Below are 23,889 nucleotides of genomic sequence, written 5' to 3'. Positions count from 1 at the left end.
AAGACTTCATAGACTGTATATATTTACAAACAATACCAAACACAAATTGTGAGTTTGGTTAAGATATGTACGAATCTCAAGGAGTAACAAAGTCTTTCAATCTGGCACTGAAGCCTCGGACCGGTACCGAATTTCACTATCACAACTTAAAAGATATGAAACAGACAGACACACACTTTGTCACTTCAGCTTCTATTCTTGATCAATATCGAATATCTTTAATGCGTTAATAATTTTCCGAAAACATTAAAAGCTCTCTGCAAAGATATGATACATCAGATCACTACATTTTATATATTTGATATAAAAACGCAGTCAAACTTTACTTAACATTGCACCCGTTTAAAAGCTCAACAAGATCAAGATCATTATTGTGTATGATAAATAAGTAATAGACGAGGCTCAGTCTCGCTATCTCGTATCTCTGTTCGGTTGCGACTCGACGCGACACTCGGTAGTAGTTTCAATTCAACCGCTCCCACGAACGCGTCAACGGGTGAGCGTTCGATCTGAGGTTGTAAGCTGTTAAAACTTTATAAAAAGCTTCGCAGTCCGAAGCAATAACTAAATAGGAAGCGTGTAATTAAATTAATCATATTTACTACAGAGGCCTTTGAACGCGGTGTGCATATTAGAGAGATGCAAAATGTTTATAATTTTGAATAGTTTGTTGTACAAACGTGTATATAATTATGAACTGAAACATAAAATATATTAGTGTGCTTTATGTACTATTTACACATATAGTGTACATGTGCGCATGTATTTGTGTGTACATATATGCATTTATTTTATGAGTACTTTGAATTCGTGTCTTGCAAGCAAATTTAATTTATAATTTGTTTATCTATGACATGTATGTGTGTGTACATGCAAATAAACAAATTAAAATGATTATTAGTGAGATAAGTACTTATATACGTACTTGTGGATTTGAGTGATTTAATAAAAATTAATAGTTACATATAGATTTTAGCATCACAGCTACTTAAATCAATTCAATAATAGAATTTTTTTTAAATCTTTCCCTCTTATTTTATCTATTAATATGAAATGAACAAACGATTTGGTGATTTAAGTCTTCATTTTTTGTTTTATAGTGTTCACTATTTTTCTATAAAGTTCCAAAGTAGAAAGCCACAGAACAACAAATCAAAGTAACGGAAAACAATAAAAAAAACGAAATAAATTATCGTACATGTGATATAATAATTATGTATGTAACAAGAACTATAATGACTTTTTGCTTAATTGCAATATTGTTCATCGTGTCCACATCAAGCAAAGACATTTTACAGGAATCAAGAAGGTAATTACATAATAAGAATTCTTAGCAGATATTATACACGACTGCTATACATTTAAATGTGAAAATTTAAAGACTTGAGAAAATGTTGAAAATATTAAAAGAATAAATAATCAAAATTACATGTTATTATTATTTTGATTTTCACTGATCTATCTCATTTACCCCGCTTACTTATCAAACTTTACTACAAATTAAAAAACAATGAAATGCCCAGTAAAAACAAGAAATTTTAATGAATGGACTGCATTTTAAATGAAATAAACAATGTTTTTCATTCATGTCTTCAACTACAATTACACATACACATACAAAATGCGTATACAAGTAGAGTAAATAAATAAAAAAAAGATTTTAAGATTCAAAGAAAACAAGTAAACAGTAAAAAGGTTTAGAAAAAGACTCTAAAGTCGGTATATAGACGCATTAAACACCCACTAACATTAAATGTTTAATTTCAAATATTTCTACGCTTGTCCTGCTTTTTTTTTATAAAGATATAATTTATTTTATAGATAGAAATACCAGGACCTTATAGTCGGAGATTCGACTATGGGGTTCTTACTTCTTTAAACAGAAATATTCATTTGTCTTAAAGGTTCCGCCGTGATGTAGGGAATAAAACCGAAAGTACGAGCGGCTTTTCAGAGGATGACGTAGGTTGGACTAATATCAATGCTGAAGTTGATGTAGTTACACCCATGGTGCTATTACATCTTCAAAAGCTCGGTATAGAGCACTTACAGCTTCCAGACATGAAAGAGAGCATATCTGTTGTAAGATTGATACAAATTCTATCAAATTGTATAAACTAATTGACTTTTCAAGAAGCCTTTCTTCATCACCTATGAGGCTGGCCTGCACCTGACCAATGGAATTGTCTACAATCTCGCAGGCATACGGAGGCACAACAATGCATTTATGACATACGAAGGCAAATCGTTTTTGAGTCGATTTTATTTAAAGATAGATAAACTTCAGGTAAGCACTAAAAGTAACCTTGCCCAACAAAATGATATGATCATGAGTTTTATATAAAATTACATTTTTTTTTATAAGGTAAATGAGGTAACTTCTTCTAATTGAATTTTTGTAATTTAAATAAATATTACAAATATTATTATTTAATAAAATATGTCAGAAAATAGATTATGTGGCTTATCTTTAAAGTTTTATTTAAATACTACTTGTTCCAATCTTTAGAGATCTGAAATAGTAGAAAATAATTGTAATGTAAGTCGTTTAGAAACTGTATGGCTACCTCTCTACCTCCATCTGGCCTTGATATACTCTTATATGGCTTGAATCTCCCACAGTGTGTGAAAGGATATACAAGACTTAAAGGCATTGGATTTGCTCAATCATTTAAGACAATATTTTGAATTTTCTATTTGGTTGTTAAATTGTTTATTTTTTGGTTTTATAGCAATTCTGAACATTTAAATACAATTTGATAAGCATTATTTTATTACTGAACTGTACGCCTTTAGTATTTTACCAGACGTGCTCCCAGTTTGGTATTGAAATGCCTTCGGATCTAAAATTTTTTTGTCAATAAAGCCGTAAAATAAATATTTTTAAATGAAAATAATATTTTAATACACCTGCGCGCATAGAATGTATGAAAATATGGTTATAATAGAAGTTCTGGCTGTATAAGTGCGACGATCTTGTAGAAAACATTTCCTACTCAATTTTATAATAAAGAAATTTATTTTATAGTTTGAATACAACTTTCAACTCAAGTTAATGGCAATTGAAGGATATGGAAAAGTGCTTGGATCATTGGATGATACGATTATATATGCAGAGCTCGCTGTTAATGTAATCAATTCAAAGCTTCATCTCTACGATTTTCGTATAATTGAATTCAGGTAATGTTTTTTTAGTTAAGATAAATCGTCTAAAACTAAATATTAAGCATATTTTTACAGCAATATTCATGTTCAATTGGATCAAGCTCGAATAATTCGTCAGTTTACTGGACTTATTTTAAGTCCCATTACAAATCTATTTAAGGATCGAATTACAACATCAATTGCTGACGGACTAAAGGAACAAATGCAGACAGTAATGGATGACTTTAACAACGAGGATCCTTTGGAACTACGAAAATTTACAAAGAAACTTCTATCGGGAATAACAGGAACTTCAGCTGAAACGTTGCAATAAGTATTAACTATGTGCATATTTAAGGAGAAAAGTATTAAATAGGAATACGGGAAATACAATTAAAAATCTGTATTTAAATTAGTAAGTTTGCTTTTAATTTTGTTTGTTATTTATTGAAATAGTTTGATAAATGGCAACGATTTCTGTTAGAAGAGTGTCAACATAATCTTTCATCCGTTACGAACATCCGTCAATTTATATTCCAGAAGTAAATAATTCTCTTGTACGCCCCTCTGAAACTTTTTTAGTATCTCTTATCTAGATTCTGTATATTAAAAACATAAGTATACCACAGACAAAGTTAACGTTTCTTTAAGCGTTAAACAAGCATATAACAAAATAATTATTTTGTAAATTAGAACCCAATTATAAAATCACAATGTATCTTCTGAGTGATGCCAAAATCGATGTTTCCAAATAAAACTCGATTTCTTTGCCGAAAGACAAAATTAAATATTTAAAAACAAATTTTTAAATATTCATTATTTTTGGAAATTAAAAACATTTAAAATATTAATAGCAATTCAAATCAACCATAATAATATAGACTTATAATTTTAACATGATTTTCAACTAAAACAAAGACCCCTTTCTATACTATCGAAAACAAATATTCAATAGTCAAAGCAACAAAATATTTTCAAAACAAAAATATTGTGTATTAAAAATATGAAATACTAAATTTATTTTCATATTTTCTTTGAATATATTTTTGTGGTTGTTAAAAATTTGATTATGATGCCCCTGTTAGCGTCCATTTTTATAGCAGAAAATTTTATTTAACTGCTTATGTTCAAAAATAAACATTTCTTGCAAAAAAAAAAAAACACCTAAATGTGGTGATCGCTTCACGGCATTTCGATTTACGGCTATCTTTTCCGCTCCCGATGTAGGCCGTTAACCGGGGCATAGGTATACACATTTACATTAGACCAAATATAAGTTCATGTTTAGTTTTTGACTTTAGTCAACAATCTGTATTGGAACCCGGCGGACGTGTGTACCGTGTGATACATTTGGCCTATTACGTGTACATGTGTGGCAATACACATACATATATATCTTTCAGTTAGTAAAAATAGACGTCTGTAGTTTAAAAACGATTCTTTTCAATGGCCTCGGTGCACGAGAAACCATCTGTTCCACTGAATGGGATTGTGCAAGGTGCTGACAATATTGAAAGTTTGGACACAGATCCTGAGAATATTCCATACCATGCTCGAGAGAATGCGCTTCCGTTCAGCTATGGCAGCGTTCCTGTGGGTTTCCATACCAGCGATTTAAATCATGTGGGAGACACGGAACGTATGGAGAATAAAATCGACTCTAGTATATATCTGACAAGTCAATCACCAACTGTGGATGATAAAGTCAACTCGAGAACATATCCGACGAGTCACTCAATGACCGTGGATGATAACGACAATACGAGTATATATCCGACAAATCAATCAATGACTCGAAGAAGCAATCGTCCCAGCATATCTACATCGTGTCCATTGCTACGAAAGACCCCTACCCGGGAGGAGTTTGACGATATGCTAATGGAACGCAAGCTACAGGCGGTGGAAGCGAAAAGAGAGTCTGCCAAGAAATTGATCGAGAGTAAACAAATTCGGAATGATTTTGTTGAACAGCCAAGAGGAAAACAGGTTCAGATTGTAGAACAAAACGTTCCAGCTTTAGAACTATGTCCCAATAACTTTCACTTGCAATTCGTCGAAAAGAAGAGATCAGAGACGCCGACATTTCCAACTGCTCAAGCCACTTTGAGCTCGGACCGCTGCGTCAGCCCATATCCAGCTCCGGGTTTACCAAATTCTACTTTAATATCTGGGGAAACTATAGAGGACGTGCCATATTTCGATTGCACCATACACACCAAGGAGGTTGAACCGCATTTAGTTAAATTTGCCAAGGATTCATCAGAGTATTGGTACAAGCCCAACATGTCACGGGAGGAAGCTGTAGATTTATTGCGCAACGTGGTACCTGGAACATTTCTTATACGTAATTCAACAACATACCGTAATGCCTTTGGACTTGTGTTACGCGTTGCGAAGCCACCTGCTGGCGTGGTTACCGGACCCGGATATGGCGATGAGCTGGTTCGCCATTTCCTTTTGGAGCCAACAACACGAGGTGTTCGACTAATGGGATGTACCAATGAGCCCATATTTACATCCCTATCTGCCTTTGTATACGAGCATTCAATTAACCAAATGTCTCTGCCGTGTACTCTCATAATACCAGATCAGGATATCTTGTTTACCTCCAATAATCAAGAAATAATATCCAAGCAAAAACAAATAATGGTTCAAGGTGCCGCTTGTAATGTCCTCTATTTGTTCCAAACCGATATGGAATCTTTGACCGGTGATGATGCCGTACGAAAGGCTGTCCTTGAAATGTACTCGGAATACAAACGACCAATTCCCCTAGAGGTACATTTAAAGATATCTGGCGAGGGAATTACCTTAACGGATAATACGCGCACACAATTTTTCCGTCGACACTATCCAGCAAAGAATATTTCCCACTTCTGTATGGATCCCAACAATCACCTGTGGAGTGTCGCTGCCTCCGACGAGGGATTGCAGCGCTCAGTCAACAAATCAATATTTGCATTTATAGCTCGGCCGTTGACCGGATCGAAGGATAACCAATGTCACATCTTTTGTGATCTGTCTTCCAGACAACCTGCTTCCGCCATTGTTTCATTCGCCCATAAAGTTCTTCCACTTCAGAATTCCGGCAATAATATGATATGAGTTATTGTACTCGTATTCATAGTCTTTAACCACTTCTGTTATTTTCTATTCATTTTTTTTTTAATTTTAAATGCACTATTTTTTATTATTCAAATATTATTTATTAATTTCTTTGTAATTTAAAATTAAATTATCTGATTTTATTAAAATGTTTGACAATTTAGTTTTTTTTTTTTATTCCAGAAATTATTTGACAACCCATGGAAAAATTAAGTATTAAGTAGTTGAAACGTATTTAAGCAAATATATAAATATAAAAAGGATATAAACAAAAATATTTTTTTAAGTACGGGGTCTACAAAATGTATGCTTTTCTAAGATACTCCATTCAAAAATAAATATAAATATCTGAATTTTTCTTATTCATCGTCATGTTTTTCTGGTTTGAATTTTTAAATTCGTAACATTTATTTGCAACACCATTTATCGATGGAGTGAAAAAACGTACAGAACTATTATTTTGAAGGTTGAATGATTTAGTTGAATGTAATTTCGGAAGCAATAATTTATTTATCTGGATCAACATCGATGAAATTATACTTAAATACTTATTTGTATGATGAGAATAATTCAGGTACAAAAAGGGCTATTTATGGTAGAATATTATTTCAGTAAGTATTTAGAAAATGGCAGAAAAGCAACTCATCTGTATGCTGTTAAGCTGCATGGTAATTCTTGGCCAAGGCAACAAGGTGTGTACTTTAATTAATAAAAAACAACTAATATTTAAATTTATTTTTTTGGTTGGCTTAGAAAATCATTTTTACGAAGCTCCAAAGCTCTGTAAAGAGCAATATAATATCAAAAATTGATTGTAATTTGGTGAATAATAACTCATTTAACATTATGGTGACAACCAATAATATAGACATCACCAGTTTGGTTGGAATATCGCAATTACATCTGTTTATCTATGGCCGTAATAACGTGATGCGACTTAATGGTATTCGTCTGGATATTTGTAAAATGTTGGACAACAGCCAAAGAAAGTCCTTGGTCACCATGCTGTATAAGGGCATCATGCAGACTGACAACAATTTACCCAAAAAATGTCCGTTCGAACGGGTAAGTTTAGGAATGTAAAATGAAGACTTTCACTCTCTTCCTAGTTCCTTTCTGATCTATTTTAGAATACCACGTATGCCTTACGTAACATGAAATTCGATGCTAGTTACTTACCCAGTTATTTGCCGGAATATAATTTCACTTACACCGGTCTGTTTCATGCAAATAATGTAAACAGCTTTGAGGTGCGAGTAATTGGCTCATTCTGCAGTATAAACCATGATTGTACCGGCCTAGCACGGCACAACAAATCGGTCGACCCAAGAAATTAGTATCATAAAATATTCAGATCATCTTATATTCGATATATGCAAGAGACTGCTTATAAAATAATCGGGATGAATAGAAAAAAGTCCCAGATATATAATGACTTCCAAATAAAAATTTAAATGGAATTTAGAACAAATTTTAAACAATTTTTAATGGTGTTCTCAGTATCAACTAAATGATTTCAGCAGATTTAACATTAATTTAATATTTTTATGCCCTTTTTAAATATTTTTTTTCCCAATACTTCGTATGTTGCGCAGACAAGTGTGTTTAGAATCTCACTGTAAATATTTCGCATACTTTTGACAAAATACTTATGCCCACTAGTGTACTTACGGAGTATATTTTCATGTAACATATGTCTTTTATAGGGTATACAAATCCAGTTAAAATCTGATCACAAAACTGCTGATAAGCATTTATTCAACTTGTTTAACAGCGTTTATTATGCGCAAATAATCTAATATTATATAGACCTAAAATATAAGTGTGTAACATTCATTTTCCTTTATATTTTGATAACCTAAGTTTCCATCATTATATGTTAGTCCCGCTTCAGATTCTATCCCTACTTTTGGAGACGCCGCGTAGCTCTTCTTATTGGTCGACTTTCCGGTGTATTGGGCAGAGCAAAGACATTGCCACTATTAAGCTGCTGTGCCGTTGATGCCATTTCAGGTGCGGGTGATGCAGTGCCTCCAAAATTAAATGCTCCACCATTGGGGGGAGCCGTTGGTCCACCCGCAGCTGTAGGATTGCCAAAGATATTAGACGTTGGCGCATTGTTTGCACTGGCACCAAATGTAAAAGGTTTGGCCGTATTGTTGTTCTGTGGTGGCGATGTGATGCCACCAAAAGCAAATGGTGCATTGACATTTGCTGGTGTTGCAGCAATGCCGTTGTTGCCGCTATTATTGTTAGTTGTCGAGAAGGAGAAGCCGCCCGGCTTGGGCTGCTGTTGTTGTTGTTGCTGCTGTTGATGATGATGTTGTTGTTGTTGTTGCTGCTGCTGTGCAGCGGCAACAGCGTTGGCAAATAAATTACCGCCCATGGGAGATGCAGCATTATTGGCTGGAGCAGTTGTGGCAGCGCCACCAAATGCAAATGGTTTGCTAGCAGGCGGCGCTGGTGTTGCAAACCCACCAAAAGTGGCAGCTGGCGGTGGTGCTGTAGTTGTTGCTGGCGTTGAACTGCCGCCAAAATTAAAACTAGGCTTCACAATGCCCGTGGCAGCTGGTGCTGCTGGTGAGCTAAACAAATTTGTTGATTCATTTTTCTGTGCCACAGCGGCAAAAGAGAAACCACCAGCTCGTGGTTGTTGTTGTTGTCCCATGCCTGATGTTGCTGGTGCCGATTGCTGCTGTGGTTGCTGCTGTTGATCCGTTGTGCCAGCAGTGCCGCCAAATGTAAAAGGTTTAGCTGCAGTTGCAGTCGTGTTGCTGCTGTTGCCACCAAAGATAGGCGTTTGTTTGGGTGTGGCATTAAAACTAAAGTTATTTGAATTGGCTGCTGGTTGTGCAGATGTTGCACCATTAAAACTAAAGCTGTTGGGTCCTCCTGCTGCTGTTGTTGCAGTTTTTGACATGTCGCCGCCGCCAAAGCTAAACATATTGTTGGTGCTGGTATTGTTAGCGCCGCTGTTATTGCTGTTGCTGCTGGGTAATGTAAATGGCGCTGCTTTTGCGACAGGCTTGGACACAGCGCCACCACCAGCACCGCTAAATGTAAACATATTGGAGCTGCTAGCAGCACTTGCTGTTGCTGCAGGAGCGGTAGTTGTTGCTACTGCATTGAAGCCAAACGGTGTAGATGTCGCTGCAGCTGCTTGGCCAAAAATAGGCATTGCCGTTGTTGCTGGTGCAGTTGATGTCTGTTGCCCAAAAACCGGCGTGGCTGTTGCAGTTGTTGCTTGACCGAAAATCGGCGTTGCTGCTGTTGTCGGTGCAATTGCTGCTGCTGCTGTGGGGACTGCTTTTGCACCAAAGCTAAATAGCTTCGTTGGCTCTGCACTCTTTGTTGTTGTCGCTGGTGTTGTTGGTGTTGCTGCAGTTGCAGTCGTAGTCGCTGTGGGTAATTTAAATGCGGCACCAAAGCTGTTGTTGTTGCCGCTGTTGTTGTTAGGGGCTCCCAATTCTAATGGCTTAGCCGACCAGTTATCCACCTTAAACGCTGGCGTTGCTGTGGCACCTGTTGCTGCTGCATTGTTGCTTGTTGCATTGCCGAACAAGAATGTTTTGTTGGTGGTCGCTGATGTCGTCATTGTTGCTCCTGCTGAGGCTGTTGTTGCTGCTGCCGTAGCAGCATTGCCAAATGCAAACATTGGCGTTTTAGCTGATATTGTGGTAGTTACAACATTGTTTGTTGCTGCTGCTGTTGTTGTTGTCGCTGAAGCTGCAGCATTTCCAAATGCAAATATTGGCGCGCTGGTTGTTATTGTCGTCACTGCGTTTGTAGATGCATTTGACGTTGTTGTTTTTAATGCTCCAGTATTGCCAAACGAAAACATTGTCGCGCTTGTTGTTGCTGTTGCTGCTGTAGTTACTGTTAAGTTGCCAAATGTTGCCGCTGTGGTAGATGTTTCTATTGTTGGCAGTTTAAAGCCAGTTAAAACAGCGCCTGCTGCGTTCGCACTCGAACTTTTTGACGTTTCGGTGTTGTTTGTTATCGTTGTTGCTTTCTCTGATACCGGGTTGTTTAATGCAAGCAAAGGCAACGGGTTGCTTGTTGTTGTTGTTGTTTTTGTAGCTGTATTAGTAGAAGCAGATGTTGCTGCTGTGCTTGCTGTTGTTGTTGTAGTTGTAGCTGTAGCTGTACCCAAATTGGATGCAGGCAAAAAAGTTGTAACGCTTAGAATAACTGGCTTTGTCGTTGTCGTTGTTGTTGATGTTGTGGCTGTTGTTACAGTTGTTAAGGGTGCAACAGTTGCCGTTGTCGTTGTCGTTGGCGCTGTGGGTTGCGGCTTCGCATCAGGTTCATCGTTCACTTGTATCTCCGTTTCATCCTGATAGATTTCCCCACGCAAACTGCTCAGCATTAGCGCCAATTTGGTTTTCTGCGTACGCTCCAAGCTGGAATTCTTGACGCCGTTGAATGAATTCTGTTGTTTAGGCTTCACAAATTGTATGCCCGCATATTCGCCGGCATCCACATCGGGACTGTCTAGATCTAATGACTGCGGCTGCTCCCGCTGCTGTTGTGCATTGAACAACGTAAGTTTAGGTTTCGGTGCCGCCTCTTCCTGTGGCGCTGTAGACTGCAGCGGTGGTGCCGAAGCTGTGCGTTGTGCTGGCGTCGGTGGCAACGGTGTTAATGGTGTGCTTTGCGTCTTTGTCAATTGCTCCAGGTGTAAGTCGGACGTGGGCTGCTTGCGCTGTATTTTAGACGCATGTTGATGAGGCGAATTTTCTGGTGAGCTGCTATTGCCGTTAGCCGTAGTTGTGGTTGTGTTGCCGCTTGTCAAACGAAGTTTCTCTCGCATATCGTACAGTTTACGCTTGTTGCTATGCAACTTGCTGGAACTAAGCGAGCTGGTAATATCATTGCTATAACTGCAGTTACGCCGTTTTGCCAGCTGCTCCGGCGATTGTTGCGGTGAAATGCTGCCACCAAATGGCATTTGAAGATGTTGCTGCTGCTGATGCTGCTGATGTTGCTGGTGTTGTTGTTGTTGTTGATGCTGCTGCTGATGGTGTTGCAACGGCAGAGGAATTGGCGAATGATGCAAACGCAACGGCACCGCTACGCTCAGTTCACGCTGACGCTTAGAACCGCCTTGTGGCTGCAACATGGACATCTGCTGTTGCTGTTGCTGTGAATGAAGATTATGATGATCCACAAAATCCGTCATGCGATTGCAACTCTTTTTGGTGTTGTAATCATTTTGTTGTATATCCTGCAAGCAGTGTTTGTTAATAAAGCCAAAGCCAATGCCATCGGAACCTGCGTTGGTTAAGCCGACACTTACGCCGCTGTTAATTCGCTTTCGCGATATCTCCTTTAGCTCCTCCAGGACACTGCGCGTCGGTTCGCTTTCGTGTTGCAACGGCTGTGGATGCAGAATGGGACGATTTTCGCGTGACAGCTGTTCGGTGCACTTCTCCACGCCCAACAACGAATTTGATCGCAGCAGACTAGGTAGCGTATTGCCACAATAAAAACTACGCTCTGGCGGAGCAATCCGTGTCATTGACAGCGATGGCAGATTCGGCTTGTGTGAGAGTGGTGATGCTGCGATACTTGTTCTCCGTGGCTGTGTAATTGGGTTATACAAATTGTTAAAGGACATGCTCCGCTGCAGTCCAGTGCTGCTCTCCTGATGATACTTAACAATCCGGGACGCCAAACCGCTGCTGTGCACATCCGCATATGTTCTATTGTGTGGTATATACAATTGATAAACTATTCATTTTGCACAATTAACTAAAACAACTTACTTGGGGTCTATCTGACTGAGATTTAATTTTTGGCGCGTCATTCTGGAGATGCTTGTTGTTGTTCTTGATGTCTGATGCAAGGTTTTATTCTGTGGCGTCTCAATTGTATAACTATTACTTAAGCAAACGCTGGAGTTGCTGCGCTGTTTGGGACTTAGCTGGAACACCGTTGGTCGGCTCGACCTACTAAAAGCAAATTAGCAATTTTAGTATTAACCAACATGTTGAAATAGCCTTGTTACTTACGTGGGCGGTCCATCAATCCATGTGGAATCGGCAATCGGATTTGATAAACGCGGCGAATTAATACTTAAACTGAAACGATGATCCATTGTGTTATGTGTTTTTCGTATTCAGTGCAGTCGATGCGCATCAAATAATCTATATTCCAAATTCGCCTGACAGAAAATTAAAATCACAAATGAAATTACAAACACACGCTAAACAAGCCAAAGGGGTTGCCGCCTTTGCTGTAAATATCGATAGGCAGCTAACAAATGTTTCGATAACAGCAGCGTGCAACTCTGTATAATTTCGACGACGCATGGTAACTCTATCGATTTCCGTCCTCCATCTTTCTGCATTGGATTTTCACGATGGTGAGTTCGGCTGCTATAGTTTTTATTGAAAATAAATAGTTTTGAACGTGAAAATTACAATTAAGTGAACGTTTAATAATATTAAACTATTGTAAAATTGTTGTGCTACAAAATTACTGGTGCTTGCTGCCATAAAAATGTGTAAAACGAGCCGTGCATGGTGCAAACAAACATGAGCGCACCATAACCTCGAAAGCATACATTCATATGTATCCAAAAACTATTTATAAGTTTTTTGTTTGATTGTTTAATTAAAGTTTCCCTATGTGTTTTTAATTTTGACTCACAGCCGCCTAAGAAGGACGCAAAGTCGTCGGCCAAGCAGCCGCAAAAGACACAGAAGAAGAAGGAGGGCTCCGGTGGCGGCAAGGCCAAGAAGAAGAAGTGGTCCAAAGGCAAAGTCAGGGATAAGCTGAACAATCAAGTTTTGTTCGATAAGGCCACCTATGAGAAATTGTACAAGGAAGTGCCTGCCTACAAGCTGATTACCCCCTCGGTTGTGTCTGAGCGCTTGAAGATCCGTGGCTCTTTGGCCAAGCGTGCTCTGATTGAGCTGCGCGAAAAGGGTAAATATTAGATACTGACAAACTAATTCTCGATAATGTTATTAATGTGCGGCTCTTTTGTTTTCCAGGTCTGATCAAGCAGGTCGTGCAACATCATTCCCAGGTCATCTACACACGTGCCACCAAGGGTGATGAGGCGTAAACTTATTTACCATGCATCTTCAGTGTCGCACTCATTTTTACAATTGAATATGAATTGTATGGAAAAGTTCTAAGACTCTGCTATGTGTAGTAGAATGTTTAATAAACTTGCTTTTTAATGTAAGGAATATGTGCGTATAACTTTATTTTATTCTTGTTTAAATTTGAAAAACAGCTTGTTTGCATTAAGGATAAGCAGGGCTGACAACTTTTTAGAAAAAAAAACGGTTTTTGGTTAGACAACAACCAAAATATAGCTAGACTGACAAAAAAAAAAAAATAGTTTGGAGAATAGCCCACTTTTTTGTAACAAAATTTTTAATTTTTTACAATTTCTATTATACTACATTTGACCAATTTTAAGTGGGTACTTTTGCGTGTCCCGATATTTTTGCTTATAATATTTAAGGATTTAACTTTCAGGCAACAAATATGTATAATAGGCAAAAAAAAAAGAAAGTATAAATTGCAAGCACAGCTAATATATATTTTAAATAGCTAGATTTTTGGCTAATAGCAATTTTGAAATTCTTTGAGCAAATAGCTACTACTATATTCAGACTTAGCTATAAAATAGCTAAATTGTCAACACTGGATGATACAAATGTCGGAGATGGTAGTGTGCGTGCTCATAATTTATTTTATATAGTTAGTAGAATTTTATATTTAAACGTTTCATATATATACATATATAAAGCTGTTCGTCCAGTACACTCATTCACTCACTCATGTATCATTGTACAGGCCAAACTGCTCGTATAAAATAAATTTAATTTTCATGGGGAAATCCCGATGCATGTTCGATAGTTTTATGCGAATGGCAATAACGTTAGTTTAGGTGCAACCCTGTTGACGTCACAATGAATGTTTACTGGGATACGTTGACATATAGTTTATTGACAACACAGCAGATTGGTGCGGTTTTTAGTTTTTGGACTCATTTTGAAAAATGAATTAAATTGAAAGTGCTTAATAAAAAAAACAAAAAACATCAACAACAATTGTGCGGCCCTCAGCTGTGTAAATAAGAGCGTCACCTGTGCTCTCCGTCAACGTTGCAGGAAGCGTTTTGTGCGCTTATTTTGCAACCAAGAGAAAAAGAAAGAAGAAAAAAAAACCTGCCGCCGACTCTGCTGAAAAATTCTTTAACGCAAAGCGTTAAGCGTTCACATCAGCGTCAGCTGGAGCGCGGGGGGAGAGAGGGAGCTAAACCTAACGATAATACCACGTAGGCAAACAAAATAAAAAAAGATGTGTGTGATAACAAGTTAAATGCGTGTCTTTTTATTTAATTACATGATTTGTAGAACATCGTCAATATGATTCCGTTAACGCACAAGGATCGCAGCAATTTTGGCTATCGCATCAAGGAGAAATTGAACAGCTGGAAGCGTCTCATATTCTCCGATCGCAATTCGCGCAATTTGTTTTTATTTCTGCTGCTCAATTTAAGTTTTGCATTCGTGGAGCTATTTTATGGCATTTTGACAAACAGCTTAGGTCTGTTGGCGTTGGCAAGCATAATTCAACCTTAAACAATCTTATCCAAAGTGAGCAATTAATAACTGTCTACTTTATCTGCAGGTCTCATCTCGGATTCGTTTCACATGTTCTTCGACTGCACGGGTCTTTTAGCCGGCTTAGCTGCCTCCGTGATTACGAAATGGAAGGCTAACGATAAGTTTTCCTACGGCTATGTACGCGCCGAGGTCTTGGCCGGCTTTGTCAACAGCTTGTTCCTGCTCTTCATTGCATTTTTCATACTGTCCGAGGGTGTAGAGCGTTTAATAGAACCGCCAGAGGTGAAGCACGAGCGTCTCTTTGTTGTATCCGTTCTGGGACTGCTTGTGAATCTCGTTGGCATCTATGCCTTTAATCATGGCGGTCATGGACACTCCCACGGCGGTGGCGGTGGACACGGACACGGTCACTCTCACGGAGGTGGCTCAAATCATGGACATTCCCATAGCCACAATGATCTAAGCAATCACAATCATCAGGCAATCACTTTGGACAATGGTAAAAAACTATCAAATCAAATTATTACTTTAAACTGTGCTAAATTCAAACTCTCTCGCTAATTTTGCAGGTCATGGCCATTCTCACGATCACGGCAGTCATGGACACTCACACGATCTGGTCGGAAGTGGTAGCAACTCGCAGATAATGCGTGGCGTCTTCCTGCACATCCTGGCAGATACACTTGGCTCAGTGGGCGTCATTATATCGGCGGTACTTATGCAAATGTTTGGCTGGATGATAGCGGATCCAATTTGTTCAATATTCATAGCGCTACTAATAGCGTTAAGCGTCCTCAGTCTAATTAAGGAGTCTATACTAATTCTAATGCAACGTCAGCCCTCAGCATTGGATCGATCGCTGTTACAGTGCTACCAGAAAGTAACCGGCTTGGCTGGCGTCTATTCGGTACAGGAGCCACACTTCTGGACCCTCTGCTCCGATGTCTTTGTCGGTGCCATCAAGCTGGAGGTGTCGAAGAATGTGGATCCCACGTATGTGGTAACGCATACACGGATGATCTTTGAGTCTGTTGGCGTCAAACAAATCTACATACAGCTCGATTATGTGTGATGATGAAAACATTAACTCTATATAAACTATATATATATATATACCTATAGATGTATCTATATATATTGTATATGTATGATTACTATGTATATTGAGCAGCGTGTGTATGTATTGTAGTACGATAATGACCATGTGTGTTTTTTACCTAAATTTTAGTTTAAGCTGAATGCGCTTAAATGTAAACGAAAGCGATCTGTAAAGTATAATCTAATCTTATCGATTAATTTTCAAAGTTTTGTTAATTTATTTTCTGTAACTTGTTAATGCGATTCATTCCAATCTTATATGAAAGCCAAGCATAATGAACGTAGTGCAACAAAGCAGCAACAGCTGCTGTTTATATAAAAAAAACCCCCTAGTGTAATTGTAATATATAAGTCGAAAATTGTGCATTCAAAAAAGTACACGCAATTATCCTTAGTCCCATTTTTTAAATTATTCGAAAGAACAAAACCATAAACACAACGTACATATATAATTTGACTGAACAATATTTCACAAACTTCCATTTTTGTGTAATGGAAATACGAAAGAAAATGCTATTATCTACTGTTGTGCTGCATCAAAATTATGAACGAAATAAAATAGAATTTGTTAACATCTTTTTTACACACAAATCTACAATTGAAACTCTATTGCGAATTCTCGTTTTTGATTTGGAAACAAAACCTATGCTAATAAATGCATGGTGAATAATTCAGGTATGTATTGATAAATGTGCATATTGTATATAATGAATTTTAAAATAAAGTCCGTTTAGCCAGCGCGTACTGTAGGCAAAACGTACACGCGATCCAACAGGTATGCACGTGCGTTCTTTAGCACTCTACTAACAAAAGAGAATGAGCGATTAGCCGCCAGACGACAAAGAAAATGTCAACTGATAAGAGAGACAAAGTAAACCAGTACACACTCAAGTACTCATATACTGTTAGTCAAGTAATTGTTTTGTCAAAGTTAAAAATTCGTATAATATTTGTTTTTATACTTGCCCTATGGTTCTTAGATAAAATTAAATGTATGAATATATAATATGATTCACTGTTTTATCTATTTTTATTAAAAATGCTCCATGTTTCTTCTTTATTTTTTGTATCTTTGTCTACGAACCATAAGAAATTTGTTTAAAAATTAAATTTAAACATGCAAGTTTCTAAAATTGTCAAAACAGTTTTTTGACTAGCTGTATGTTGCTCAGACGAAATGACAGTTGGCAGAAAAAGGTTATGTTGAATGTGCAGCAAAGCAAATAAAATGTAGGCCAAATTCGGTTGGCAATGATGCATAAATATAGCATGTCGCCGATGTCAGTGCGCATGACAACCATTTCAAATCACTGTCAAAGGTCAATTACTTTTCGCTTGCTCCAGCCGGTGTCTGAGTCATAATTGACAGCCAAAAAGAGAGCCCCACCAAAAATTACAAATGAATGACAAACTCACTTTGACGTTTGCTTTACCAGGTTTAGGTCCATGGTACAATAACAAGGTAGAGAAAAAAGCGGAAGATAGCTAAATCGTGTGCGAGAAAGCGAGCAGACACTAAGAAGTCTGCTGGCATTTAAATTACCAAGAGCACTTTAAAGTTGTGCCTACCATGTTGTTGTATAATGGGTAGGTAAACAGTTGCAATGCCATGGCAGTCCTCTAACGGTGATACACCCTGAAATCCAATAAAAAATGAGGTACATATAAAAAGAATCATAAGTTGAGATTGCAGTTTTGAATATGGTTTCCGTTTAATGTTTCTATTAGTACATACAAATGCTATTTTTATTCTGATTTCTGTCTGTTCCTTGACATTTCAAACGTAAACAAAGGTATACAAAAATTGTTGTTATAAAAACATTATATTACGCTGTTATCAATTACAATAGTAAACACCATAATTTAGTTATATTTAGCTACTGTTAATGTGTGGCTCCTGGTGGCGCAGTATTTTACTACAATTACAAATTTCTCTCATTTCACAATCAAAAGTTGTTATCATTGATTTTACAAAATACATCAATCAAAATTTTGGATTTCGCTTAGACATAAACATAAATTTCGAACTTTGCCAAAAAAAACGTTAACTAAAAAATCGTTAAGAATATGTATTAGGTATGTGTGAGTATGTCTCTGATGTTGGTGTGTGTGTGTATGTACATTGGTAAAAGTTTTTTAGTGTCTGCGTCGGGCGTTGTTTGTCTTTGTTGTTGTTACTGCAGACCACAAGAGAAACTTTATGTACATGAAAAGAAGAGAATTTAGAGTTTCTCCTCTTCAAGACCGTGCTTAAAGAACATGAAAACGGGAGTGCTCACGCCATCAATATCACGATATTCACACAATGCAACCATGCCGTCGCAGTCCATTGACTCGCCAGTGAAAAACTGCAAGTCCTTAAACCGGCCCAGAATCTCCTTCATGACTTTGTTCATGTTGGTCTTAAACACATCAACTTGATCGGGTGCATCTTTCGAAAGTTTATCCAGAATTTTCTTCATGTATTCCTTCAGGTAAAGAGTGTAACTTTTCTTGTCGCCGAAAGCAAAGCATTCACTTAGGCGATTGTTTAGCACTATATCGACGCCAGTTTCCACATTTTCATCAGTGCCCTCATCAGCCTCTTCAGCCGATGGGTTGAAGCCCTCAATATGTACCGTTCCTTCAGAGCGGCTGACCAATTTTCCATAGACTTCGTAGATAACCTCATCCACAAGTTTAATTTTATGGACGTCAGAGAACATTTCGTCATTGGTAAAGATATCCTTAAAGATTTTCATGTTGGAGTTGTTGCTTTTTGAATTATGGAGCTTAAATTCCTTGCGAATTTGCAATTACAACTGCACCGGATCGGAACCACACTTGCCACGCGCTGAAGTAGCGAAAAGAAAAGGAACGAGAAAAAATATGGCGTTTCTGTTACTTAACATTATCCCAAACATTATTTAACATATACCGAAGGCTGCCACCCAGACAAAAATTTTCGATCTGGCAAGTTGCACCATCTTAGGTATTTTGTCAATAGTTACTTTGAAAAAGTAACCTTCTTTTAAGTTTTCTACATTTTATAGCTATAATTTTTTGTCTATTTTTTCCATATTTTTTTTTTTATTACATTTTAAACTTCTCTTTAAAATTTAAATTCACTGTTAATGTTTGTCGACTAACGATATTTAATTAGAATGTTATCGATGTTAATTACATTATCACAAATTCTCGCTAAATCGATGACTCATGTATCGTTTCGCGCTACTTTCCAGAAATGTTTATATTTAAATAGCATGACTAAAAATATTTATTATAGTAATATGTTGTAATCAATTAATATCAAAATATTTATTTATCTTTAACTAGCTTTTTATTCGAAATTTAGACAAACACCTCAGACTCCATTTCGCAGCCGTCCAGAGCTGCGAGAATGTTTCTAGCAGCAATACGCGACATTTCCTTGCGGGTCTCAATGTCAGCGCTTCCAATATGCGGCAGAACAACAACATTATCCAGTTTAAGTAGTGGATCATCGAGTGGTATTGGTTCCGGGGTGGTTACATCTAAGCCTGCGCCCAAAATGCGCTTTGATTCAAGTGCCTCACATAGTGCTTTTTGATCGACGACTCCACCACGTGCCGTGTTGATAAAAATGCAGTTGGGTTTCATTTTTTCAAAAGCTGCAGCATTGAAAATTTCCTTGGTTTCAGGTGTTAAAGCGCAGCAGACAACAATGAAATCCGATAAGCCAAGCATTTCATTAAAGTCCACACGCTGTGCATTGACCTTTGTCGCCTCCTCTCTCCGCGCCGTTCGTGTCGTATACGTTATCAGTGCTGGCTTAAAGGGCACAATGCGCGCTGCAATCTCCTGTCCAATGCGCCCAAAGCCATACAGTCCAACACGTGAATTCTTCAGGCCCTGGCCACACATCCACATGGGTGACCACGACTTCCAACCGCCATTGTACACTTCCTTGTTGGCCTCAAACAGGCGACGGTTCGTTGCCAACAGTAAAGCGAGTGTCAGCTCTGCAGTCGCATCGGTTAGAACGTCGGGAGTGTAGCCAACGCGAATGCCACGTTTCTTGCACTCCTGCACATCGATATGCTCATAGCCCACGGATATGGTCGAGACACACTTCAGTTGATCACCAGCAGAATCCAATACAGCAGCATCGATCTTATCTGTGAGTGCACAATATAGCGCGTCCTTTCCCTTTATCTCACGCAGAAGTTCCTCTCGTGGAACTGGCAAAGCCTTCGACCAAGTGGTTACATTGCAACTATCGAAACCAACATGAAAATCAACTAATAAAAGTTTAAATCATTCTAAAGCAACAACCTTTTACGAAGTAATTCCAGTCCACTTATATCGACATCTGGTCGAGTCACATAAACATTAGGTTGCGAGCTCATTCTTGCTTCACTTACGAGATGAGAAAGTCTTTTAGCATGCTGGATAAGGCCCGTTTTATACATGGAGGGGGTATGGAGTAAAACAGAGTTGACCGCTGGGAGCGACAGTGCTGCCAATAAAACACAAAAAAAAAATCACAAATGGTTGCGTGGTAGCCCTGTTGCGTCAGTTATGGTTTGTTTACATTTTGAACATGTTAAACTAATGTGGATAAAAAGAAGAGGAGATGGGCATGCTTATTTCATTTTCCATTGTGGCTTTTATTTCACCAATCTTGTCGTCATTATTGACCAAATTCAAACTTATTACTTGTGTGATCTGGCGAGTCGTACCATTTTAGGTCATTGGTTAAAAATGAAACAAAACAAAGTTAATTTAACTTTACCTTTTGAGTTGCGATATTTTTTTAATTTTCGATGACTCATGACAAAAGGACGCTTGACAAGTGACAAAACTAGAAATATGCCTAAGAAATTTAAATTGTGAAGTAAAAATTAAGAATATTTTTTTAAGCCAATCTGCAATATCAACTCGATGTAAAATTATTGCATGTATCGATATTCACTTAGAATGTTATCATTGAGACTTAGTTCCTATTCACATCACTAATTTGTGTAAATTAATACAACAATAAAATTAACATACAATTTATTTCAAGATAAATTTCTATAAAAACTATGGATTGGTACATTGGGGAAGAATGGAACGATATGGGGAGAGGCCTGCACAAGAAGGTATTGAGCCTACAGTTCCAGAATCTTGAGAAACCACTAGCGAATAGTACAGTGGTGTTCCACATAAACAAACCGGTCGAGCACTTGGGTGAGAGGCCAAGTAAATACTTGGGAAGGAATGAGATACAGCAGCACACAATGGATATGGGGACTGCTCTGACTCCCATTGACTGCTATTTGGAGTTACTGTTGCAGCAGTTTTTACCTGGTGAAACCTCCGCATGCAGCATTCAGACAAAAGCCGGCGAACGCATTAATTTTGAACTTAAATTAGAGCGCATCATTAGCAACACACAGGTGGAAAAGTTGAACGCAGCGGAGATTTACAGTTTGGCATTGCGCTATAAGGAGAATGGTGTTTCCATGTTCAAGATGTATCCAAAGTTTGCCTTTGACTATTTTTCACGTTCAGCCAAACTGCTGATTTCATATAAACCCTTTGATAAATTGGATAAAATTGAGAATGGCATCGATGGCAGCGAACTGGAGACATTATTTGTTCAAATCCAAACAAATTTAGCCGCTTGTTTGCTGCAGGAGAAGCGCTACGAACATGTCATCTATCACACCGAATTCGTAAAAACATTGAGTAATCCCAGCGAGAAGAGTATCTACCGACGCGCCATGGCATTTTATTACCTAAAGGAGTTTGAGAAGGCTCAGCAAACGATTGAACGTGTGCCCAACTATGAAGAGAAACGGGAATTTGCCAAACTGCGGGAGAATATCGCTGCCAGCTGGAAGAATAGCAATGCCAACTACAAACAGGTTGTGCAGCGCATGTTCAGCTAGACAATAAACACCTTATAATACAATACAAACGAAACGGATTAATATTAAACTCCTAAGCATTTAATAAAAATATTATTTACAAGGCTACTTTGATTTATAGCTCTTCTTCATAGGTTTTTTGTCCAGTTTTGGTTTCTTATTCTTGTACTTCATTCCGCCGGGCAATTTGTGCCTTTTCCGTGACGATTTGTTGTCATTTTTGAAGAGCTCTGCAAATTCGAATAATAATTTTGAGATTCAATAAGATTGCAGCTCATATGAAAACTCACCTTCGTCAGGATCTTCGCCGACTTCATCCTTATAGTATTGAGCATCGTCGTCTGCATCACTAGCAATGCCATCGCCCTCTTCATGCTTTACAGTTTGATTCTGCTCCTTTTTCAATTTCAAATTTCGTGCACGATTCTCTGTCTGTTGCTTCTTTCGTTGCTCCTTTAGTTTTCGTTTCTTTTCAATCAATTTGCGTAGCGTTTCCTTTTCATCCTCGGTTTTGACAACGTGATCATGGTAGAGCACCTCTCCGGTTAACAAGCCTTCCTCGATCTTTATTAGCTGCATGGTGAGACGTGGACCGATTTCGTGTAACTTTACCGAACTCTTGCAATCCTCCAAGTTTCCCCTACTCTTCAATGTCTGGGCCAGCACAACATGCGACTGTTCATCGTCCTCGGCCTCAGATTCGGATGCATAACCATCTCTGCAATTGCCACAGTAAGCAAACAATATACAACGTTCTATTTAAACTAGATTATCAATGAGTCATACCTGGTTACAAAATCCACAACCTCGTTGCATTTGCCTAAATTTGGAACGGTGCCACCGACTATTTTCTGTACGGCCTTCTTTAAACCCACCGGTACCACCTGTACCGAATAGTGACGCATTTCCACCAGTTTCGTTTCTGTATTGTACGAAAAGAGGACGCAACGGCGAATGGTGTCGATGCTAACCTGAGCCAGATTAATGGATGGGAACATATTCTGGAACGTTGTCGCCATCAGCTTCAAGTGTTTGCCATCGCCGCTAAAGTTATTCATGATCACAAGCGGTGCATGCTTAAAATGATCCACATCTATCATTTGCTTCTTACTGCACGAAATGACATCGCGTGCCAGCGTGAATTGATGCACCTGTTGAAGGAAAGAATAACGCATTAACAGGAGCCACTTGACCGGGGTAAACATCAATCAACAAACCTTGAATGTGAGCGATGGACCACGCGGTAAGCGGACCACTTTGAAGGACAGCTGAGTGGCGGCTTTGTTGAAGATGCCCATATGAGAGACGTGAAAGAAGCTGCTCAAGCTAACGAAATCTTTGATCCGATTCATTTTCTTCTCTCGCAAATTGGTTGCCGTAAAGGGTTCCATTATACGCCGAAAGTCAAGCGTGAGGTCTGTGATATACGGACAGGAAAGTCCACGATGTATAATGAAGGAATGTGGTGCCTCTACCACTTCACTTGGCTCGCTGGCTTTGAACGCTGCCGTACGCGTTTTGGGATGCACTTTCTTTTTACCGCGTCCCATTTTGATTATTTAAAAACAAATGTAAATAAAATCCCTGCAACCGCACGTGTTGTACGTTGCTGCCAGTGTTACCAACGTCTAAGTGAACAATTGCTAAAAGATTTTAAAAGATGCTGCCACCTGGCAGAAAAAGCTGCCATTTATTCTTGCGCTGCCAGACTTAGAAATGTGATCTAGATAATTTTTCATATATTTTTTCTTTTCAAAATGATCTTTTGGTAATTTTTTTCGACTTTTTGATATATTTAGAATTACATTTGTAACTTCTCTCCCTAAGAAGTGACAAACATCTAGCCTTCATACAATCATTGATCTTTATTTTATCTTATTTCGAAATGAATTTGGCGCCGTCATAATTTAGATACAAAGTGAAAATAGCCAGAACTAGCAAGTTGGCAACAGTGATTGCTGCAACATTCACAATTTGCGCCGAAACGCGTATTTGTAATCGATAATTTATTTACTTTATTTTAACCGAAATATTTTATTGTTATGGTCACACTGGTTTTTGGCGGGTTTATTTTA

General features: G+C 38.1%; 10 protein-coding genes across 12 annotated transcripts; 6 read left to right on the top strand and 4 right to left on the bottom strand.

Annotated features, from left to right (window-relative positions):
- The first annotated feature begins 447 nt into the window (after nucleotides 1–447).
- On the top strand, nucleotides 448–3,563 carry LOC117792202. Of its 3 annotated transcripts, none has more exons than XM_034632240.1 (6): nucleotides 448–514; nucleotides 1,123–1,309; nucleotides 1,905–2,082; nucleotides 2,135–2,287; nucleotides 3,029–3,180; nucleotides 3,241–3,563. In XM_034632240.1, the coding sequence occupies exons 2-6, from the start codon at nucleotides 1,215–1,217 to the stop codon at nucleotides 3,476–3,478; spliced, it is 816 nt and encodes a 271-aa protein (XP_034488131.1). In that variant the 5' UTR covers nucleotides 448–514; nucleotides 1,123–1,214; the 3' UTR covers nucleotides 3,479–3,563. The 3 variants fall into 3 exon arrangements, with proteins under 3 accessions (XP_034488131.1, XP_034488132.1, XP_034488130.1); XM_034632241.1 differs by having other exon boundaries at nucleotides 451–514; nucleotides 1,101–1,309; nucleotides 2,138–2,287; XM_034632239.1 differs by having other exon boundaries at nucleotides 452–514; nucleotides 1,101–1,309.
- Nucleotides 3,564–4,459: 896 nt separating this feature from the next.
- Nucleotides 4,460–6,319, top strand: LOC117792201 (tensin-1-like). Its single transcript, XM_034632238.1, has one exon. It carries the CDS (start codon nucleotides 4,591–4,593, stop codon nucleotides 6,247–6,249), a length of 1,659 nt encoding a protein of 552 aa, XP_034488129.1. The 5' UTR covers nucleotides 4,460–4,590; the 3' UTR covers nucleotides 6,250–6,319.
- A 776-nt stretch (nucleotides 6,320–7,095) lies between these two features.
- LOC117792432 lies at nucleotides 7,096–7,586 on the top strand. Its single transcript, XM_034632583.1, has 2 exons — nucleotides 7,096–7,314; nucleotides 7,380–7,586. The coding sequence occupies exons 1-2, from the start codon at nucleotides 7,096–7,098 to the stop codon at nucleotides 7,584–7,586; spliced, it is 426 nt and encodes a 141-aa protein (XP_034488474.1).
- A 390-nt stretch (nucleotides 7,587–7,976) lies between these two features.
- Nucleotides 7,977–12,474, bottom strand: LOC117789621 (mucin-5AC). Its single transcript, XM_034628670.1, has 4 exons — nucleotides 12,264–12,474; nucleotides 12,018–12,200; nucleotides 11,549–11,954; nucleotides 7,977–11,476 (listed from the first exon to the last, which is right to left on the bottom strand). The coding sequence occupies exons 1-4, from the start codon at nucleotides 12,347–12,349 to the stop codon at nucleotides 8,153–8,155; spliced, it is 3,999 nt and encodes a 1,332-aa protein (XP_034484561.1). The 5' UTR covers nucleotides 12,350–12,474; the 3' UTR covers nucleotides 7,977–8,152.
- Nucleotides 12,475–12,541: 67 nt separating this feature from the next.
- LOC117789620 (40S ribosomal protein S25) lies at nucleotides 12,542–13,451 on the top strand. Its single transcript, XM_034628669.1, has 3 exons — nucleotides 12,542–12,616; nucleotides 12,906–13,182; nucleotides 13,251–13,451. Exons 1-3 carry the CDS (start codon nucleotides 12,614–12,616, stop codon nucleotides 13,322–13,324), a joined length of 354 nt encoding a protein of 117 aa, XP_034484560.1. The 5' UTR covers nucleotides 12,542–12,613; the 3' UTR covers nucleotides 13,325–13,451.
- Nucleotides 13,452–14,169: 718 nt separating this feature from the next.
- On the top strand, nucleotides 14,170–16,548 carry LOC117791334 (zinc transporter 7). Its single transcript, XM_034631057.1, has 4 exons — nucleotides 14,170–14,551; nucleotides 14,631–14,823; nucleotides 14,908–15,342; nucleotides 15,413–16,548. The coding sequence occupies exons 2-4, from the start codon at nucleotides 14,643–14,645 to the stop codon at nucleotides 15,913–15,915; spliced, it is 1,119 nt and encodes a 372-aa protein (XP_034486948.1). The 5' UTR covers nucleotides 14,170–14,551; nucleotides 14,631–14,642; the 3' UTR covers nucleotides 15,916–16,548.
- A 1,074-nt stretch (nucleotides 16,549–17,622) lies between these two features.
- LOC117790281 (translationally-controlled tumor protein homolog) lies at nucleotides 17,623–18,796 on the bottom strand. The gene has a single exon (XM_034629674.1). The coding sequence runs from the start codon at nucleotides 18,680–18,682 to the stop codon at nucleotides 18,164–18,166; it is 519 nt and encodes a 172-aa protein (XP_034485565.1). The 5' UTR covers nucleotides 18,683–18,796; the 3' UTR covers nucleotides 17,623–18,163.
- Nucleotides 18,797–19,218: 422 nt separating this feature from the next.
- Nucleotides 19,219–20,393, bottom strand: LOC117790014 (glyoxylate reductase/hydroxypyruvate reductase). Its single transcript, XM_034629248.1, has 2 exons — nucleotides 20,235–20,393; nucleotides 19,219–20,175 (listed from the first exon to the last, which is right to left on the bottom strand). The coding sequence occupies exons 1-2, from the start codon at nucleotides 20,369–20,371 to the stop codon at nucleotides 19,272–19,274; spliced, it is 1,041 nt and encodes a 346-aa protein (XP_034485139.1). The 5' UTR covers nucleotides 20,372–20,393; the 3' UTR covers nucleotides 19,219–19,271.
- Nucleotides 20,394–20,907: 514 nt separating this feature from the next.
- LOC117790015 (peptidyl-prolyl cis-trans isomerase D) lies at nucleotides 20,908–21,922 on the top strand. The gene has a single exon (XM_034629249.1). It carries the CDS (start codon nucleotides 20,987–20,989, stop codon nucleotides 21,833–21,835), a length of 849 nt encoding a protein of 282 aa, XP_034485140.1. The 5' UTR covers nucleotides 20,908–20,986; the 3' UTR covers nucleotides 21,836–21,922.
- LOC117790013 (protein Peter pan) lies at nucleotides 21,874–23,432 on the bottom strand. Its single transcript, XM_034629247.1, has 4 exons — nucleotides 23,032–23,432; nucleotides 22,601–22,965; nucleotides 22,105–22,532; nucleotides 21,874–22,044 (listed from the first exon to the last, which is right to left on the bottom strand). Exons 1-4 carry the CDS (start codon nucleotides 23,362–23,364, stop codon nucleotides 21,920–21,922), a joined length of 1,251 nt encoding a protein of 416 aa, XP_034485138.1. The 5' UTR covers nucleotides 23,365–23,432; the 3' UTR covers nucleotides 21,874–21,919.
- Between the last annotated feature and the right edge of the window lie 457 nt (nucleotides 23,433–23,889).

Source organism: Drosophila innubila (assembly GCF_004354385.1).
Source record: "Drosophila innubila isolate TH190305 chromosome 3R unlocalized genomic scaffold, UK_Dinn_1.0 2_E_3R, whole genome shotgun sequence".
NCBI classification, from domain to species: Eukaryota; Metazoa; Arthropoda; class Insecta; order Diptera; family Drosophilidae; genus Drosophila; species Drosophila innubila.
The sequence above is the reverse complement of the archived record's forward strand: the minus strand, read 5'-3'. Positions and strand labels throughout refer to the sequence as shown.

What these genes read in the sequence shown, in the direction of transcription:
- LOC117792202 (XM_034632240.1), top strand. Translation starts at nt 1,215, where the DNA reads ATGTATGTAACAAGAACTATAATGACTTTTTGCTTAATTGCAATATTG. An exon ending in TGAAAGAGAGCATATCTGTT is followed by an intron (nt 2,083 to 2,134) that starts GTAAGATTGATA and finishes TGACTTTTCAAG; the next exon opens with AAGCCTTTCTTCATCACCTA. An exon ending in TAAAGATAGATAAACTTCAG is followed by an intron (nt 2,288 to 3,028) that starts GTAAGCACTAAA and finishes TTTATTTTATAG; the next exon opens with TTTGAATACAACTTTCAACT.
- LOC117792201 (XM_034632238.1), top strand. Translation starts at nt 4,591, where the DNA reads ATGGCCTCGGTGCACGAGAAACCATCTGTTCCACTGAATGGGATTGTG.
- LOC117792432 (XM_034632583.1), top strand. Translation starts at nt 7,096, where the DNA reads ATGGTGACAACCAATAATATAGACATCACCAGTTTGGTTGGAATATCG. An exon ending in AAAAATGTCCGTTCGAACGG is followed by an intron (nt 7,315 to 7,379) that starts GTAAGTTTAGGA and finishes GATCTATTTTAG; the next exon opens with AATACCACGTATGCCTTACG.
- LOC117789621 (XM_034628670.1), bottom strand. Translation starts at nt 12,349, where the DNA reads ATGGATCATCGTTTCAGTTTAAGTATTAATTCGCCGCGTTTATCAAAT. An exon ending in CTCAGTCAGATAGACCCCAA is followed by an intron (nt 11,955 to 12,017) that starts GTAAGTTGTTTT and finishes ACCACACAATAG; the next exon opens with AACATATGCGGATGTGCACA. An exon ending in GAAAGCGAATTAACAGCGGC is followed by an intron (nt 11,477 to 11,548) that starts GTAAGTGTCGGC and finishes CACTGCTTGCAG; the next exon opens with GATATACAACAAAATGATTA.
- LOC117789620 (XM_034628669.1), top strand. An exon ending in GATTGAGCTGCGCGAAAAGG is followed by an intron (nt 13,183 to 13,250) that starts GTAAATATTAGA and finishes TTTGTTTTCCAG; the next exon opens with GTCTGATCAAGCAGGTCGTG.
- LOC117791334 (XM_034631057.1), top strand. Translation starts at nt 14,643, where the DNA reads ATGATTCCGTTAACGCACAAGGATCGCAGCAATTTTGGCTATCGCATC. An exon ending in CATTTTGACAAACAGCTTAG is followed by an intron (nt 14,824 to 14,907) that starts GTCTGTTGGCGT and finishes CTTTATCTGCAG; the next exon opens with GTCTCATCTCGGATTCGTTT. An exon ending in GGCAATCACTTTGGACAATG is followed by an intron (nt 15,343 to 15,412) that starts GTAAAAAACTAT and finishes CTAATTTTGCAG; the next exon opens with GTCATGGCCATTCTCACGAT.
- LOC117790281 (XM_034629674.1), bottom strand. Translation starts at nt 18,682, where the DNA reads ATGAAAATCTTTAAGGATATCTTTACCAATGACGAAATGTTCTCTGAC.
- LOC117790014 (XM_034629248.1), bottom strand. Translation starts at nt 20,371, where the DNA reads ATGTATAAAACGGGCCTTATCCAGCATGCTAAAAGACTTTCTCATCTC. An exon ending in CTGGAATTACTTCGTAAAAG is followed by an intron (nt 20,176 to 20,234) that starts GTTGTTGCTTTA and finishes TGGTTTCGATAG; the next exon opens with TTGCAATGTAACCACTTGGT.
- LOC117790015 (XM_034629249.1), top strand. Translation starts at nt 20,987, where the DNA reads ATGGATTGGTACATTGGGGAAGAATGGAACGATATGGGGAGAGGCCTG.
- LOC117790013 (XM_034629247.1), bottom strand. Translation starts at nt 23,364, where the DNA reads ATGGGACGCGGTAAAAAGAAAGTGCATCCCAAAACGCGTACGGCAGCG. An exon ending in GTCCATCGCTCACATTCAAG is followed by an intron (nt 22,966 to 23,031) that starts GTTTGTTGATTG and finishes TTCCTTCAACAG; the next exon opens with GTGCATCAATTCACGCTGGC. An exon ending in CGGCGAAGATCCTGACGAAG is followed by an intron (nt 22,045 to 22,104) that starts GTGAGTTTTCAT and finishes TCGAATTTGCAG; the next exon opens with AGCTCTTCAAAAATGACAAC.